The sequence below is a fragment of the Neopelma chrysocephalum genome, unplaced genomic scaffold, assembly GCF_003984885.1.
Source record: "Neopelma chrysocephalum unplaced genomic scaffold, ASM398488v2 Primary Assembly neopelma1_80b, whole genome shotgun sequence".
In the NCBI taxonomy this organism is placed as follows: domain Eukaryota; kingdom Metazoa; phylum Chordata; class Aves; order Passeriformes; family Pipridae; genus Neopelma; species Neopelma chrysocephalum.
This window is the reverse complement of record NW_020897742.1, coordinates 376,144-392,880: the sequence shown is the minus strand read 5'-3', so window position 1 is coordinate 392,880 and position 16,737 is coordinate 376,144. Positions and strand designations below refer to the sequence as shown.

At 38.1% G+C, this 16,737-nt stretch overlaps 1 protein-coding gene across 3 annotated transcripts in view; it reads right to left on the bottom strand.

Annotated features, from left to right (window-relative positions):
- LDAH (lipid droplet associated hydrolase) overlaps positions 1 to 16,737 on the bottom strand; it is a 119,395-nt gene that overhangs the window by 77,006 nt on the left and 25,652 nt on the right. For all 3 annotated transcript variants that reach the window (XM_027690212.1, XM_027690211.1, XM_027690209.1), the window contains exon 3: positions 9,950 to 10,084. In XM_027690212.1, the coding sequence (XP_027546013.1) occupies positions 9,950 to 10,084 (135 nt within the window). The remainder of the gene's footprint in view (positions 1 to 9,949; positions 10,085 to 16,737) is intronic.

The following is a 16,737-nucleotide window of genomic DNA, read 5'->3' as shown; positions in this document are numbered from 1 at the left end:
CATTATATTAAAGTAACAGCTCAACACGAATGCTTTGAAACTGCCTGCAGCTTTACAGTATAATTTATAAAAAAAGACAGCAACTGAGTTTGACCTGCACTCTAGACATAAACAGATCCAAATATGACCAAGTAGAGTTTTATAATAAGGTGAATTCAGAAATACTGAAATTGCTCTCTTCATGATTAATTGAAGAATAAAACTTCTTCCTTCAAATCATGTAAACACCAGTACAGAAGTCAGTGGAGTGTCTGACAGCAAAGACTCATTAGTAATATGTTTGAAAACATAGTTCTGTTCGGAAAAATGACACTACAATGGCAACCCCTGAGAATTTTGATTATCTGCTATAACGTTTAACCCAACGGGGAATCATTTGAAAAGTAAGTAGTCACCTGACCACACCAGTAATTTGATAGCTAAATTAGATAATTTTAATAGATGTATGAATCCACTAATCCTAAAATTCAGCCTTTAGGAAGGTACGAATATCTGGCTTAAAGAAAGAGAGCGGTGCCATGTGGTATCAAAACTAGGAAAAAACAAGAACTCCTTCACCCAGCAAGCAGCTTTGGGACCCGCTCATTCAACCTGAGTCCACAGTACCATATCATTTTCTTTATCATTTCTCTAAGCACTCAGCCTCTACTCAGATCTTACTGAAGAGATTTAAGTAAATACACTGGAGGTATGAGTAATTCACTACTGATTATTTCAGAATGAGACCATCTGCAGTTACTTCTTCTTGCACACTCTGCCTTACAGTTTCCTGTATTTCCCTGAAATGCCTACATTGCTCCTTAAAGAAAGGGAAATTCCTAAAACCGAAACAAAACCAGAAGGGGTCCATGTTCAAAACCTGATTGATTTTAGAATCTGGAATTATGTTGTGATGATTCCTCAGTTTTACAGCTGAAGATCACTGTCAATTAAAAATAAAAATGCTACCAAACACTGGATCCCATCAAGATCTGCACCATTTGTTGCAAGCTTTGTGGATATCAAATTAAATCAAAGATCTCTATCATAAAGTAGAGATCCTTATTAGCAAATAAAAGTATTGATCAGCTTTCTTCCTACAGCTAACCTATGAAGAAAACAAACTTTTTTGACTCATCCATAAAAAAAATTCCAGACCTGTTACACCTTCAGACAGGAGGAATTATTCTCTGCTATGGGGATACTTTGTTTTCATTCTGTTAGCAGCCATAAATATAACTTTCGAAGTGAGTTGGGTTAAAAGATTCTTAAGTATTCCCCCCGGGGAAAATAATCTGAATCATCTCAATATTACGTTTATTAAATTATGTTAGGGTTTTATTTTCCCTATAATAGTATGGTATACATTTAAACAAGTTACTCTGAAACATGACAGTGCTGGTCGTCCCTTCAAGTCAGGACACCAGAAGATACAACTGTTACCTCTTCATAGGGTTCACATTCTTGAACAGTTTCCCCACCCCCCAACAGCCATCTGCATGTAATCAGCAATGATAGTATCAGTTGGAGAACATATCTATGTCATGGGGTGAAAGGCAGAATATGATCCATAAAAAATTTCAAAACCTACATCCAAAGTTTCCTGGAATGCAGTAAAGACATTGTACTCTCCAACGGATGGATGTCTTGATGTCTTTTTTTTTTTTTTTTTAACATCTTGTTTTCTGGATAAAGATCCAGAAGATTGTATCAGGTTTCAAAAGCTATTACAGAATCACAGAATATGCCAATTTGGAAGGGACTCACAAGGATCATCAAGTCAAACCCATCTTTAGAAACAGAATTATATTACTCTTATTTGTAGATATGGATGAAAATTTCTGGTTCTTTTAATCGAGGAATTAGTTGAACAAAGTACTAGAATTGGATTAGAAAGCTCTTCATGGACATTTTTAAAAAATATGCCAACAGGTATTCTGTTGACAGACTGAGGGGAAAACCTTGAAAGAATCAGAGAATACAGAGAACCTATTTTTCATGCAGCCATGAGAAATGTAAAGACAAAGTTCTATTCTTAGTAATGTCAACAAAAATTAGTCACGACTCCATTGAAGTCAATGGAACATAGAGCTATGCATTAAGTGGTACTAAAATGAGCTTAATAGTGTTTAAGTGATAATTACAAATAAATACATGGCTGCTAAGGTATGATGCTATGAGCAGTTAAAATTGTTATCATTTTGGATGGCCAGAAAAGAAAACAACAGAGGAACTTAGAAATAATTCACATATGGCAAAATTTTATTTTCTTAGTTTTGATTTTAAATGGAACAGGACCTTTAAACACATGCTTAAAATTAAGTAAGACTGATAAAGTCAACGCCAAATGCCAAGATTTCACTCTAAGGATGTATTTGCATAATTATGGGCATGATTATGGGACCTCCATGAATAATTAACTGAATGTGGCTAAAAGGAAAGAAGTAAATGGAGTACTGCAGCATCCCTAGGGCTGCTTACTTTTCACACATTTAGATTTCAAACATTCCAGTGGGTTCATAACATGAAATGACCATTTGTTTCCTTAAAATAGACACCTAGCACTAAAACCATACAGTAAAATTCAGATCTTACCAGGCAAAGACAAAAACCTCAACATTTAAATGCCTCATAATAACTTTTACATATGCACACACACTTCCTTCCTTAGGCTGCCTTTTCCAAGACAAGGAAGGAATAGGGTTTCTGGGCAACAGAAGTTGCTGGATCAGGAGGGGCAGGAGCACTGCACTGCACTGAGCTGACAGTTCCTGTCCCATCCTGTGAAAACAACCAGTTCCTCTGTGCACACCCCGATGTGGGATCCCTTGCTGTTGACGAATACCATGTGAGGAGCTCAATGTGATTAATCAGTGCCAAGGCCAGCTCCGTAAACAGGAAGCTTCTCCTCTCTATACATTAAAAAAATTACTCTTGGCTATGAAATAGTTATGAAACTAGCAAAATTCTACCTGAATGGCATGCCTGAAACTTAGGGGTTTTAAGGTATCTACATTGTGATACCCCTAGGCTGGGAGAAATCATGTAATATAATTCTGCATTAAAATTAAGTAGAATTTGAATGTGGTCTGGGACATAAACATGACTACAGAGTTCTCTGGGTCTGTAATATATACACATAACTGACTAAACCTCAAAAGAACTTACATTAGAAATAATCCATCATTCATTGATTCTCAGGTATTTTAATTTATATGCCTAGGAAGCAGAAAATGTTATTGAAATAGAAATTAATGTGAATTAAATGTGTGTAATGTGAATTAAATGTGTGTACGCATAAGTTAAAGTATGCATGGGAGACGCCAGCCCAGGTGCCTACCTACTGCTTGTCTCCCTATATATATGTACATATAAATATGCAAGACATAAATGTCTTTTAAACCCAGCTATCACTGTGTACCTCAGTGTGGCCACATCTCTGCTGTTATTACTGACCAAACAGTGCTGAAGCACAGATAATGATTTGCTGGTCAAAAAAATTTCTAAGTACTACAGAGACTAGTTCTGAGGTGTTTTTGTACTGACCGAACAGATTGCCAGTAGCTCTGATTCACCTGATTCAACAGTGTAGGTATTCTCCACCATCAGCAATCACTAAAAATATCTATTCCACTTAAAATATATGAGTCACAAGCCAGTGAAAACTACCAAATATATATGGAGTCCCTGTGCCTGTGTAACTTCCCTCCCTGGAAACGTTTAAGACCAGGTTGGATGGAGCTCTGAGCAACCCGCTCTAGTGAAAGGTGTCTGTGCCCATGGCAAGGGGGTTGGAACTAAATGATCTTAAGGTCCCTTCCAACCCAGGCCATTCTGTGATTCTATGATACACAACAACAAGGATGAGTCCCTATTTTTAGGAGCACAGTTCTTGGAACACCCAACTTTCATGACCTCCTCCTCTCCTGTTTGCAGCAGTACAGACCACAACCCCACTGCTCGCCCTCACCACACATCTGTGGTGGCACAACAACTCTAAGGGCACTGCAGCAAATGCTTACACAAAAGAAGTGTTATTGGAAAAGTATTCTTAGTTACTATTCATTCCACTTAGCAAGTGGAAAGCGGCCAAAGTGCCAACTTCATCTGATCAGCCAGCTCTTCCTGAACCACAAGCAAGTGTCCTGGGAACCACCAGTGTCCCACAGATCACAGCTTGGGAATCACTGTCCCAAATAACTCATAACCCTCTTATTATAGAACACCATGCTCCTTGTCTTGCTCAGGCTACTATTTTAGGCTTTTCCTGCCAGCAGAGCACATCATGATGGTAGAAACTTATGGCTCAAATCTGCTAACCATGCCCACACTTATATCTGACATTTGGTGGACAACTACCTAGCAATTAACAAGATTATTAATTTGCTAAAGTAAAAATTCGGTTTTACCCAAATAATTTCAGTCATTTTTTGTAGATTTATATCACTTGAGCTAGAGGTAGACTCTCACTCATAGTCAATTCTGCAGTTTCATTAGAAGCCAGAGGGCTGCAAAAGCAAACTCCATTCAGATGAATTGTAACAACAGCCAAGAAGCAATATATCAAATAAATTCAAGCTGCATACGGCTTCCAAATTTTCCTGTAACACTAGAATTTATTTTTTTTTTATACACAACTTAATTTCACTTCAAAACTTCACACTGATGGTACATTAACATTTTGGGATCACATAATCAATGTCTTCACAGACAATTTATTATCCCTTCACCACTTTTGTGCGTTTTCCATATTCTTTCTTAAGGATGAAATGCAGTTTCAAAATGGCCTGAAGGCCCTACCCTCCATGTGTAAAGAGAAAGCAATGGAAATATTCTTTTGATGGACTAGAAATCAATCATTACCTACCTCTTTTTGTCAAGAATTATGAACTAAGGCTAGTTTAACAGATTTTAAGGACACACTATTATCTTCTACAGTCCACAGAACATAAAAGATCAAACTAGAATTTTATCTTTTAACTTGACTATTAAGAATGGCATTTCATTCAAAAGCAAGATAATAGTGATTCAGATGCAAACCAGCATTCAGCAGAGAATCTGTTCGAAAGAGAAAACATGTCTTGCTGACACTATAAAAAGTGTTTGTAATTTGACTTTGTATAGCCCAATACTCATCTGTACAGTTTAGAAAGTTCAAGAGATTTATCTTTAATATAATTTATCACTTGTCCAAATATTGTATCAGTAAGAAATGACTGATGACTAGCTATTTTAATGCATCAGTTGTGTCTCTTTAATCAATTAAGAATCACACGATTCCATATTTCTGTAGTGCTTGGCACACAAAGACTATTACAACAAATAAATAAACAAATTGACTTTGATTTAATTTTTCTTTACTCTCAATCTTACTTCACTACCAAAAGTAATATCTTGGCAGCCCTAAGGACAAACCAAACCAAACCTGTGTCCTTCTTCTTGAAGGACACTGAGGTGCTGGAGCGTGTCCAGAGAAAGGCAACAAAGGGTCTGGAGCACAAGTCTTATGAGAAGCTGCTGAGGGATCTGGAGGGGCTCAGCCCACAGAAAAGAACGCTCAGGGGGGATGTTCTTCACTGAAACAGTGGTTAAACATTGGAACAGGCTCCCCAGGGAAGTGGTGGAGTCACCATCCCTGGAAGTGTCCAAAAAACGAGTAGAGGTGGCACTTTGTGATATGGTTTAGTGGGCATGGTGGCATTCAGTCAAATGTTGCACTTGATGATCCTTCCCAACCTTAATGACTCTATGATTCTACTCTTACTTCCGTCTGAGATCTCTTATTTCCTATTTCTTGTCAAGCCACAGCAGATGTCCACTGAATTAGACCATTTTAAGACATGGCTACGTATGTACACAGCCTGTCTATCCATTTTTAATGCCAATTTAAAACAAAATAAGAAAACTCTTCTCCTTTTTGTAATTTTGGCTACACCTAAGGATTGATGTGGGTCTGTTTTGCAGTCACAGCAGTGTTCAAAACAACTGCTTTTTAAAAGTTGAGGAGGAGGATAAGGATGTTGAAATTGAGGTATAATTTTTCATTGCGTTCACTGAGTAAAAATAAGTTTCAAATTATTTTTCACAGTGGATTAATTGCTGGAAACAGAATTACAGCAATGAAATGTTCAATTAATGGTGTGTGTCTTTGTGGAGCAGAGCCGGCAAGAACTCTCTGAATAGAAGGATATCATAGAGAAGTAAAAATGAAGGGTGTAGCTTTGTTTGGTTTCCAAACTGCTAAGTGATATGCCTCCAGTCAATTAGGAAGAAGTCTATGACTGATGTCTGCTGTTGGAAAACTTGTTTTAGTCTTTCTGAGACTTTCAAAATTTACTTGATCTATATATAACCAGTCATAATACTTTCACACAGTTTGCTTAATTTTAGACCCCTTTACAGCATCATCATTTACAAGTTAAGTGCACTGCTTAAAGGCTTGCACACTCTAAATCAGTAGTCTCTGAAATGGGGTGCATGCACAGTGGGGTATAGGAAAGAAATACCAGAAATGCAGAGGAATATGTATGTAATTTAAATTTTTAAAAATGATATGTTGAGAGTGTGTGCCCCAAATTTTTTTTTTACTGACAGTAGTGCAGGAGCAAAAAACTTTGTAGACCACTGCTGTAAATGCATCAGTATGAATTGTTCTTTTCTGCTAGCTCCCCCTCTTCCCCCACTTTTATTCACTAGATTACAATCTGAAAAATCTCAATAATCAATGGTGTCAGAGATTCAAATGTTTTCTGCATAAATTTATGCCCTCACCTTTGTTATCAAGAAATACTGAACTTCCTCAGAGGATCTGCATGCAGCTATTTTAGATCAAGCTTTATGAAACATCTATAGGAAGGACATAGGAACACATGGAATTTTTACAGAACACTTTAATTTTTACAGTACACCTAATTTTTAAAAAATACTTTACTGGGTCAGGCATGTCAATCCCCCAAGGTCAGCAGTGGCAAGAGAAGATGCTATTCAGGCATCACCAAGCCTGGACACTTTCTGCCTCCCTTCCCCTTTTGGGGGGATTCTTTCAGGCTCAAAACCCTGTCACAGGATGGCACTGGGACCAGGAGCAGCACAGAAGTGTGAAGGTTGGTGTCCAACACAAGGACAGGAGTGCACCTGCACAGCAGAGAACTTCACTCTTTCAGCAGCTGTTTATGAACCACCTGTCCATCAGGTTGTTTTATCCTTTTAGGTCTGCTCATACAGTTTGCCCACAATATAGTGCTTTGGCTGCTAATTCCCTAAACTTTTTACCTGATGCATAAATAAATAAATAAATAAATACTTTCTCTTACCTGTTTTAAATCAGCTGGTACCATTAAGTGATGGTTGGTTCCACTATTGAATCTGGTATATTTCATCCTGCATTTACCTTATTTACTGTCATAGCTGGGTTGGAAGGGACCTCTGAGATCATCAAGTCCAATCCTTGATCCACCACCATCACAGTCACTAGACCATGGCACTAAGTGCCACATCCAGTCTCATCTTAAAAACCTCCAGGGACGTAGAATCCACCACTTTCCTGGGCAGCCCATTCCAATGCCTGATTACTCTCTCTGTAAAGAATTTCTTTCTAATATCTAACCTAAACCTCCCCTGGCAGATCTTAAGACCATGCGCTCTTGTCTTACTGATCGCTGCCTGGGAGAAGAGACCAACCCCACATGGCTACAACCTCCTTTCAGGGAGTTGTAGAGAGTGATGAGGTCTCCCCTGAGCCTCCTCTTCTCCAGGCTGAACAACCTCAGCTCCCTCAGCCTCTCCTCATAGGACTTGTGCTCCAGTCCCTTCACCAGCCTCGTTGCTCTTCTCTGGACCTGCTCCAGCACCTCAATATCCTTCCTGAACTGAGGGGCCCAGAACTGGACACAGTACTCCCGGTGTGGCCTCACCAGCACTGAGTACAGTGGAAGAATCACTTCCCTGGTCCTGTTGGCCACACTGTTCCTGACTCAGGCCAGGATGCCATTGGCCTTCTTGACCACCTGGGCACACTGCTGGCTCATGTTCAGATACTCAGTCATGCTCCTGAGAAGCATTATGCTCCCTAAATCAAAGAGTCATGTAATGTCTCATAACAAGAAAGCTGCTTTCTCCGTGTTTAGTTGTCTTTCTGCATTCACTCACCAACTTCACTCTTGAAAAGTTGTCATTGAGATGCCCATCAGAACTGCGCTCTAATAATCAAGGTGTGGGTCTACTATGGTCACATACACTAACAAACCAATGCCTCCTGCCTTGTATGTAACACTCCTTATGGCCAATGCTTTGTTATCTTAAATTTTTGTCTGCCACTGTGCAATGAGAGATGATTAATATTACAGAACTGTCAGTGATGACACTAGTATCTTTCCTGAGTTTTATAAACGTACTCAAAGTTCAGGATTGCCCAGGCAGTTAAAGAAGATATTTTTTGTCAGATGCATTAATTCATATTTATCTATCCTGAAACTTGTCTACCATCTTTTTGTCCAACCATTAAATTTTGTGAGATGTTTCTGCAGTTCCCTCACATCTAATGTCTTCCCAGTAATTAAATGCTATGAAGTGCCATCCACAAACTGAGAAATTTCTTTGTTTACTCTCATTCTGCAGGTCATGGGTGAATATATTGAATAAAACCTGACACAACACCATCATGGTACTTCACTTCTGACCTGTCCATCTTAAAAAGCTACCACATTCTTGAAAATTCCCCCTCTCACAGAAGCATTGTCAGTGCAAAAGGATACAGTGAAGTCAGCTAAACACTTGCTTTCAACTTAGATCTATCAGCTGCTTTTACCTACTGGATGCTGTCCTCCACCCAGATTTACACTCTTTAGTAGTACAGGGACTGTCACAGTGGAAGTGGGACAACACCCCTACCGACTCAATCTAAAATCCTTCTCCCCCTTTCAATTTGCTGAGCCATTTCAAGTCACCAAACACATCTCTCACTATCAAAGGTTCTTTTTACTAACTACACACTTACAGACACGATCCCAGTGCAGACCTTCAAATGTTCCCTGCAATAAACTCAGCTCCACTCTCTTGCCAGACTTCTACCTGTTCCCTGTGGCTACTACTGTACCAGAAATTATAAACCTAAGGATTTCTCACCTGTCAGGAAAAAATGCTAGTAGTCAGTAGCTTGATGCTTGAACACAATGACTGGCAGGAACTTTACCAAAGAAATACAAGTTTCATATTTAACTTTCAAACCTGAGATTAAATAAACCAATAAAAAGGCTTAGAAGCTCAGGTGCAAAGGTTAGTGAGGGAAAGTTATGCTAAACAGTTAAAATGGTTTCTTCTTCAAAATTTTCAGGTTAATTTACATTGCTGAACCTTTTGGATCAGCAGCCTGACCAAGTCCAGAGGTATTCTGACACTAAGCAGCTTTCAGGACAGGATTTGCTGCTGGCTCCCCCCGTTTTACAATGTTCTACATTAACAATGTCTGTTCAAGCTGGCTACTACGTCTTGCTGGAGATCTGCATGTCAAAAGACTCATAAGAGATACACAAACAATATCTTCCCTCTAAACATCCCACACCCCAGACTCAGAAAGAGGTAATTGCTTCTAGGAAATTCACTTATTTAGTACAGCTATTATTAAATTCAGAGATAATTAAATCTCTCCTAACATACTCAATCTTTGAATTGGACATTTAATTTAAAAACGTACTTTTCTAATCTACTCAACACAGACACATTCTAGAACCTCTTCACTGTAACTTGTCTCTAACGACTGCCAACAGCAAATTCTTATTCTCTTAATAGCACTTGTTTGTCTGGCAAATCTAATTTACCTAAAAATACTTTTTTTCCTCAGTAAATTTTCATACAACTATTCTGTGGAAATACAATGGAGACATTTAAAACTCACATCCTTCTAACAGGCCATGTTCTGGTAGTGAAATGGGAGGGGTACAAACATTTATATGCACAAGTTGCAAAATTGTACCTTCTATCATTTCCATCCCACTGGGAGGTTTACAATGTCCGGCATGGCTCACAACCCACACGGGATACTGCTGGTTCAGTCCACAATATAAAGCCTGTATAAAGGTCCTGTAATAACCTGCCAGTCCAGGGTTACCTGCCAAAAAACAAAACATACAAGCACAGTCAATATTAACCTTCTTACAGCAAGCATTCTGCTTCAAAGCAAACTAAACAGCATTATACAGCAATTTGTTAATTTATTTTCTCTAGTGCATCTCCAATTTTTGTTTTCCCAAAGTCAGAGGCTATGCTATTCAACTGGTTTAATTCCATTGATCAATGGCATTCATGGGAAGCATTTTACAGATTACACTGAAATGGTAAAACGTAAAATTGAAGTCCAACACAAGAGAAAATCTCTTTTTCCATCAGAGGTCAGACAGCTTGCTCTGTCTGTCTATCCATCTATCTATCCATCCCATCAAGCTACAGAAACATGAAGTGAAAATATCACAAAGACTACAGCATATATCACTTGATCCACACATCTCAGTGCTACCACTACAGTCATTCTGATTATACAAAGGGCTGCCCTGACCCTGAAAGAAAGGATGATTTTATTTTAAACTCATTGGAATAAACTTATTTTTTCCTGCTTGCAACTTCATATTCTCTCTGTCCCCTTCCACACCACTGGAGAAGCTCTTTCCTTTTCAACCCTCATGCTCTAGAACCACAGGAGAAGCTGTGCTCTCTCCTGCACCCCATCAGCTTTACAGAGGACTTTGAAGATGTTGGTGTCTGAATGAACGTGGCTTGTCCCAGGAGTATCAACAGTCAGGTACCATTGCTGAAGAGGAAACTGAAATACTGTCCCAAAGACAAAAATATGTATCTGGGAGGGATTTCAGGACTGTCAAACAAAACTCTAATATCTGTTCCTCCTTTCTTTCTTTTTTTATTGGTTATCAGTAGTCACATAAGTTGGAGAGTAAAGCCATATGAAGATGAAGCAGATGTTTCCTAATTTCCATATGATGCATAAAAATTCCACATAGACATAAAAACATACAATTGCTATATATTTACTGATTTTCCAGAGGAGTTCCACTGATTTCTTGTTATCATTTAGACATCAGGCAAGCCCATCATCACAGTTAGGATTTTTCATTTACGTTTCTTTCATTCCCACGTCAGGCAATTCTTAGTTTGGATATCATCAACAGCAAAATGCAACAAGAGCACTACTGTGTAAAAAGGCTGCCATTTTTAAAGACAAAGACATTCCAAAATAACACCAATGTATTACAAAACAGAAAATCCTTCATTAAAATTTTGTCAACTCCTTTATATCAGTCTGATTGCAATAATAGAGGCTGAGCTGTGTAAGTATTGATATGACAGAGAGGAAAAAACAAAGACACAATCAAATTAGTACTTGTGGAAAAGGTGCATGGAGATAAAAACGGGGTTTATTCCAATTCTTCCCTTTCTGTAGTGGGTATTTTCGTATTTTCTTCTTTCACTTCCACCTTTTTGCTCTTCAGGCAGGACACAGTAAGTTCATTGCTCTCCCAATAGGCATTCCCTCAGCCCAGGCCTTCCAGAACAGCCTGTTCACCACTGAGCAGGAGCATCCCAGGCACCCACAGCCACCTGTAGCACAGACACGTGTGCAGGAAGTGATGCCACAGCTCACACTGGGGATCATGGATGGGCACAGGAGGGAAGCCTTCCACTCTAGGTCGTGTATCTCACATTCTTCACCCCTCACTTACATGTAAAAAGTGTCTCTGATGGTTTTTAGACCTTAATAAAACTACCGATCTTACAACAACATTGTTTTTACTGGCGTACACAGCTTTGGGGGGAGAAAAAAACCACCAAACCCCAAACCCCAGTATCAGTTACTACATATTTCTAAGCATCTATTTGCAAGCTTGACATTAAAGGAGAATTAAAAAAAAAATTGTTGTATTATATAAACTCCAGAATGCATGATCTAATTTTTGCAATCTGATTTCCAGAAAAACAACTTAAAATCCACATGGGTCACACATCCTTACAACTGTAACACATTTTTATACGTAAAAATATATAACATAGAGGGTCCCAGAGAGAGTAAAATAAAATCTAGACATCATCTGTCAAGTTTTCTGGATTGATGTTACACAGAGGACACACGTCTTTCAGCAAGGTTGAAGATAAAAGCAGCAACAGTCCAAAATAAATTGTGTCCTTTGTAGTACAAATGATCACAATATTTTGGCACTATGCTTTGTCCTGAAATATAATGCAATTAGGAATTTTGAGATCAAGGAGTCACAACATTATTGTCTACCACAGCCTTTTTCCTTTACATTTTTCTCTCCTTTAATAATGCAGAACAAGGAAAGGAGAAGAAATGACAGCAGCTGTCTTAGACATTTTGTTGCTCTTTCCCATCATCAGCCAGGTGAACCTAATGCATAAAATCTCACGATTTTGCCACCAACTGAAGAGCAATCAAGTAAGAACTGCGTAAGGACAGTGAGGCTCTGCATCAAATACTATACAAAGCTCAAGACACTAATATTTCTTTGAGGGAAAGGGGATTTTTATCCTGTGATAAATATAATGTGTATTTTAGGCAGGTAAACACAAAAATCCATAAATGCAAAAGAAATGCCACTTCTGCACTCCTCATGATCATCTGCTCATGGTAAAAGACATTCTGAGAGGTCTGAGATCTTAGAATTGCTGCTGGCACTTTAAAATGCCTTGAAGAGGTATGAATGAGAACTGCTGGCATAAGCAGAAAGGAAAATCAACAAGAATTTTAACAGCAAAGATTTCTATAGAGAAATCACCACGTGTAAAGCAGCTATAAATTTATTCTTTATTGAACTTGCAATTCCAATGGAGTTATTGCAGACTTGCACTAACTTAAGTAAATGCAGATCAATAGCCCTTGCTCTTGAAAGCTGGCATCTACAATATTTGTAAGTGGAGAATGTTTATCTCACATTTCTGTAAAGCAATTTTATATGTTTTTACTTGAGCTGCTATCTGTCAAAATACTTTAAAGGGGAACAAACAAAAAAACCCTGAACAGATAAAGATTTTTTTCATACAACAGAGTAATAGTAAGAGCTCTTGGAAATAACTGGGGTTCCATATGCACAACAGTCTGTGATCAATAATATTTTGGGCTCATCTACTGTGACTGAAATGTGCTCAATTAAATTATTTTATTTTATAGACAAGGTTAATCACAAAGGTGCCCAGGCAACACAGTGCTCATTTGTGCATTTTACATATTTCCCAGTACATCAAACCAAAACTGCCTATGCTCTATCACTCAGCAACCAAGTGTCAAAAAATGGAAACCATAAGTATATTCAGTGTTAACCTCCATGATTTGAAGGTTACTCCAGTTATTTGAATACCACATCAATCCCTAGGCACCTCAGGGCAGCTGAATCATTCATGCACGCCAACAAATCTCAAGTTGCAGTCATCTGAACCAAGAAGCACATTGTAAGCAGTTACTCTCAACTGTGCTTAATTTTCAACTGCATTTATGTTGTTTCAGGAGTCTTTTAAACAACAGCTGTAAATGGTGACCATAATAGAAAAAGACACAAAACTACAATACACTGAGCATTTGCCTAATTTGCAGAAGATTTCTAAGCATTTCATGGGAAGAGTACGTCAAATGGACAATTTATACAGTGAATCAGAACAGTGGGGGCACTTTATTTGGCATACTCATAAGCTGCAATAGCCAAGGGACTCCTGCCACATTCCCTGTTCTTCTCTCTACCACACAACATGTCACCCAGTTATTCTACACTAAGCTCAAAGTCTTTCCATTTTTCATTTGAAGACGGGAATCTAGTTCCTTTTTTGATCTGTTTCACCCAAGCTAATACAGAATAACCGAGTGCAGAGGTTTAACCTTGAGCTATAGTAAAAGGTAAATATTGTCCACTTTTATATACTGCAGATATAAGCTTTCAAAAACTGGAACTACTACTCTTTAATTACCCATGTAATTAAAAATATGAATATTACTTATAAATATGCATTTTCCTACCCTTCACTTTCACACACATTCTTGTTAATGCTTTTTCCATCAAATCAAAATTTTAAATGCCATCTGCTTCCTTCTTATGAAGACAGCTAGAAACAGAGAGAGAACAACTTGTACAAACTGAGTATCTACCCCAGGGTATCACTGCTAAAGAATAACCTTTATTCTGATTTCACAGGATTTCCTATATAACACATCATAAAGTCAAACTTGGCCTGTTTTAAAATGAAATACATACTAATATTTGAGATGCTGCACTTCCAAAAAAGAAGTTACTCAGACTTGGTAAGTTCAAAGTTATATATGGTATGCCATCACTGCAATTCAATCAGCTTAATTCTGAATGGCAAACAACAAACACACCATGTCCATTTAAAAAGTCACAGACTACAACTACTGCTCACAAGCAATGACAGTGTTTATGACAGCTTACAAATTGTAAAGCATTTTGAATTCTTCAGCAACAGAAAATATTCACATAAAAGGGAAATTATAATTAAGAGAACACTAAATGCAAAAATGCTTCCGATATACACCAAACCATGACAGAAAAGTCTTCTGTCCAGAAAGGCATAGGTCAAAGATAAATACAGCTTACTGAAAAGAAATTTAGACTAAAACATAATATTAAAATAATTCTTAGCAGTTCTGGAAGGGATGGTTGAATTGAAAAAGATTTATTTGAGAGTAGAGTATAGTAAAAGCCAAGAGTGGAGGGGAGCGAAGGAGAAGAAATTTACGTGTAGCTAAGTCATCTCAAACCTTGTTTGGAAACAAGCTATTGGGTTCCATGCACTGTCCTATGAGATGTTCCCCAGTGTTTCCAGTTGTGTCTCCAGGAGCCTGGCCACCTGTGGGAGCAGTAGCTGGCATTCAGCCGTGGTGCTTTATATGCTTCTCCAGCAGTTGCTTTCTGCCTGCTCTGGGACCTCAGCAGGACCATAAAGAATAAAGGCAGCTACATGAATACAAGAAGGGAAATACACAGCCAGCAGTGGGTTTACAGAGAACTCTGAGGAATTGGAAAATATGCCAGCAATTACCATGTGTTTAATTTTAGAAATAATGCACAGTTTCAGAATTAAATGTGTATGATGCAGTATTTACATTATAATCTCCTGCAAGAAAAAATGAATGCAGACTTTTAAAAAGAAAAAAAAAGAGCAGCCATAAATCAAACTTGAAATCCAGGGGTGCACAGCAGGACCACACAAAAATCATTTTTGTGGCAATGATTCTCACTGCCTCTTCTCAGAGCTGCCAAAGCTCCCAGCTCCAGCTCGAAGAGCCTAAATGACAAGTTCCTTGCTCAAGGAAACTTAATCTCCATTTGGCGTCTGACCAGCCACCATGGAAGAAGATGCAACTCCCCTATGTTAATGAATGGAAAGCAGCCCATACAGATGTCAGAAGGATTTAAATGGAGCATGTAAAAAACACAATGATGTTCTCACACTTGGGAGAAAACTGCAGAATCTGACACCGTGGCTGATGATCAGCCCTTAAAAGGCAACACACAGGTTTCCCTGACATGCAGGGTCAAGGGATTTCAAATAAAACCTGTCAAATAACATCTGAATGACCATCATAAACTCACAGCAATTAAGTTTTCACCTGTTTGCACGTCTAGGGGACTGGCATTCTTGGTCCTGCATCCATTAACAGTCCCTACACTGGAGGAGCAGCATCAGCCAAGGAGCAAACAATTGCAAGGATGTTGTACAGAAACACATGTGAAAGCTCTGTTTGATCCTCTCTTAACTCTGGAATCGTGAATGTGGCTGGAAAGCACCTTAATACATTTGCTTGGGTTGTGAAAATAGGGAATCTCAGAAGGATTCAGCCAGCTGTCTGTAACACAGCTTATTAGAAAGGTTTTTCAAGAACATTTCACATTTTTTCCCTATATATACATATATAACACATTTTTTTTATTAGTTTCATATAGTTATAAAACTTACATATAGGATTTCATAATACACATTCTTTATACACATTTTGCAAAGCCAATAAGCTTTCCTGCTGTTCTCTAACACTGTTCCACCTTTAGGATAAATGTGGGTCCATTTACCTCTAAAGAAATCCCACAGACAGTCTGATAAACCTGAATTAACCTAACACAGCTGGTTTTGCCCAAGTGACAATTGTGCCTGAAGCTTGCGAATGAGAATTCCCAGCTAAAAACTGTGACAGTACATGCTTGTTTTTTCACAGGAATGATTAACAGCATGTATCCAGGCAGACAAAACATGAAGTCCAAAATGCTGATTTCACCCACTGCAAACCTACTGGACTTTGTGATTAAGCGATATTGCACAGGCTATAAAGTTCACAGATGTATTTCAATAGTTACCTATAATGCCTCAAGCAAAGTAGGTACATAAATACAAAAAAAAAGGCTAGATTTTATTTTTTTATATGTTTATAAACTAATATTTCTTGGAAGGAAGTTAAGATCGAGATGTAAAACTAAAATAATTGAGTTCCTAATGGAATAGCCATTTTTTCACATTTTTCAAAGGCAGAATCCAGGATTTTCTAGTGCTTACAACTAAATTTTTGTTCTACTTTGTCCACAGCAAAAGAAAAATTAAAATATTTAATTACACCTCCTACTACACATCTACACATACACAGTCTGTTAAACATCTGCTTAGGCAGATGAAGACAGATATAAGTACTTTTAACATCCCAGAGATTGTTGGTCTGATCCAATCCATCCTAGAACCAAC